Here is a 1,440-nt window from a genome sequence, read left to right as displayed (position 1 = left end):
CACACACCCCCCCACCACCCCACCCCACCCGCAAGGCGCGAGGCACACACCAGCCCAATGTCGACGCCCATCGCCGATAGGAGCGTCGCGACGGCGATGAAGGCGACCGTGGGGAGGACGAGCGACGGCGAGAGCTCGAAGACCGCGTCCGAGGCGGGCGGCAGCGGCGCCACGACCAGCTCGACGCTCTCCACCACCTGCTCGCAGATGCAGGTGTGAAGAGGCGGGCTTCAGCCCCAATGGCGGAGCCCCGACGCTCGCCGCCACCTTTGGCATCGGAGGGCCTGCCACGCCCGACAGCGACGGCGACACGGGCACGCCGTTCGGCGGGAGGGGCATCGGCATGGGCGGCGGCAGCCCGGGGAAGAAGCCGGTGGCCTCGCCATTCATCGCCTCGCCGCTCTTGGAGAGGCCGATGGCGCCCTGGCTCGACATGCGGGCGGGGAGGACGCCCGGCGTGATCTCAAACTTATCCAAGCTGTCGAGCCGACCCAGCGTGACCGCGGCCTCGATCGAAGCCGGGTGCGGGCCGGTGGCCTTGCCCGCCTCCGCGCCGCCGCAGCACGTCTTGCGCGCCTCGTCGACGATGGAGGCGATCGACTGGCGGAGTGCCATGGCTTGGATCGGGAAGGAGAAGATGGTGACGAAGGAGAGGCCGATCCGCGCCGCGTTGATGATGGGCGAGGCGGGGTACGAGGAGAGGATGTTGGAGAGGACGCGCGAGCCTACGTGGTGGGTACGCCGACCTCAGGGCGGGAGATATGGGGAGATATGGGCAGCCTACGTGGTGGGTACGCCAACCTCAGGGCGGGGCGACGGTACTGTGCAGCGTGTTCAGAGCACCGCGTGAAGACAACGGATGGGACGACAGGGAATGCAGTGGAATACAGCGGAAGACAGTGGAATGCGTGTCCCTCTCGAGCGCTGGTTGGGAGACATGAATCCGCATTCTGCTTCTAGACACGAGATATGGGGAGATATGGGGAGATGCAAGAACCCGCATTCTGCTTCTAGGCTCGCGATCCAAAGGTGGAGTACCCAAAGCCGCCCACGAGGAGGTAGAGGGTCATCGCACCTATGGTGAGCTTGGTAGTGTAACAGACAGCGCAGCAGGGAGGAGTAGAGAAGCAGTGGAATCGTACAGCACATTGCTGTGACAGTGAATGGAGTGTCGTATAGCGCACCGCCGAGGGCGTACAGGTAGAGGAGCAGCATCCGGCCGCGCGTCGGCTGGTACATCTCGTTCCACAGCGTGGGGGTGGAGATCTGGCACGCATACGCCATCGCGAGGGCGGGGAGCGCGTCGAGGACGCCGCTCATGGTCGTGAAGTAGCTTGCCTCGCCCGGGGGGCACGACTGTTCGTTTGCAGACCCGTCGGTGGGGCAGGCGTCGAAGGTGTCGCCGACCTAGAAGCGAGAGATCTCCCCAGATCCCCCCGC

The 1,440-nt window shown here is 65.9% G+C and overlaps 1 protein-coding gene across 1 annotated transcript in view; it reads right to left on the bottom strand.

The window, feature by feature from the left end:
- The window catches only part of EMIHUDRAFT_212114 (hypothetical protein), a gene marked incomplete at both ends in the record, with an annotated part of 3,761 nt that overhangs the window by 873 nt on the left and 1,448 nt on the right, over positions 1 to 1,440 (bottom strand). Inside the window, 3 exons of the mRNA XM_005766483.1 lie at positions 29 to 197; positions 268 to 725; positions 1,185 to 1,407. Coding sequence (XP_005766540.1) covers positions 29 to 197; positions 268 to 725; positions 1,185 to 1,407 — 850 coding nt within the window. The remainder of the gene's footprint in view (positions 1 to 28; positions 198 to 267; positions 726 to 1,184; positions 1,408 to 1,440) is intronic.

This window comes from Emiliania huxleyi (genome assembly GCF_000372725.1).
Source record: "Emiliania huxleyi CCMP1516 unplaced genomic scaffold EMIHUscaffold_51, whole genome shotgun sequence".
NCBI lineage: Eukaryota > Haptophyta > Isochrysidales > Noelaerhabdaceae > Emiliania > Emiliania huxleyi.
Note: the sequence above shows the minus strand (reverse complement) of the source record. Positions and strands in the feature narration are given on the sequence as shown.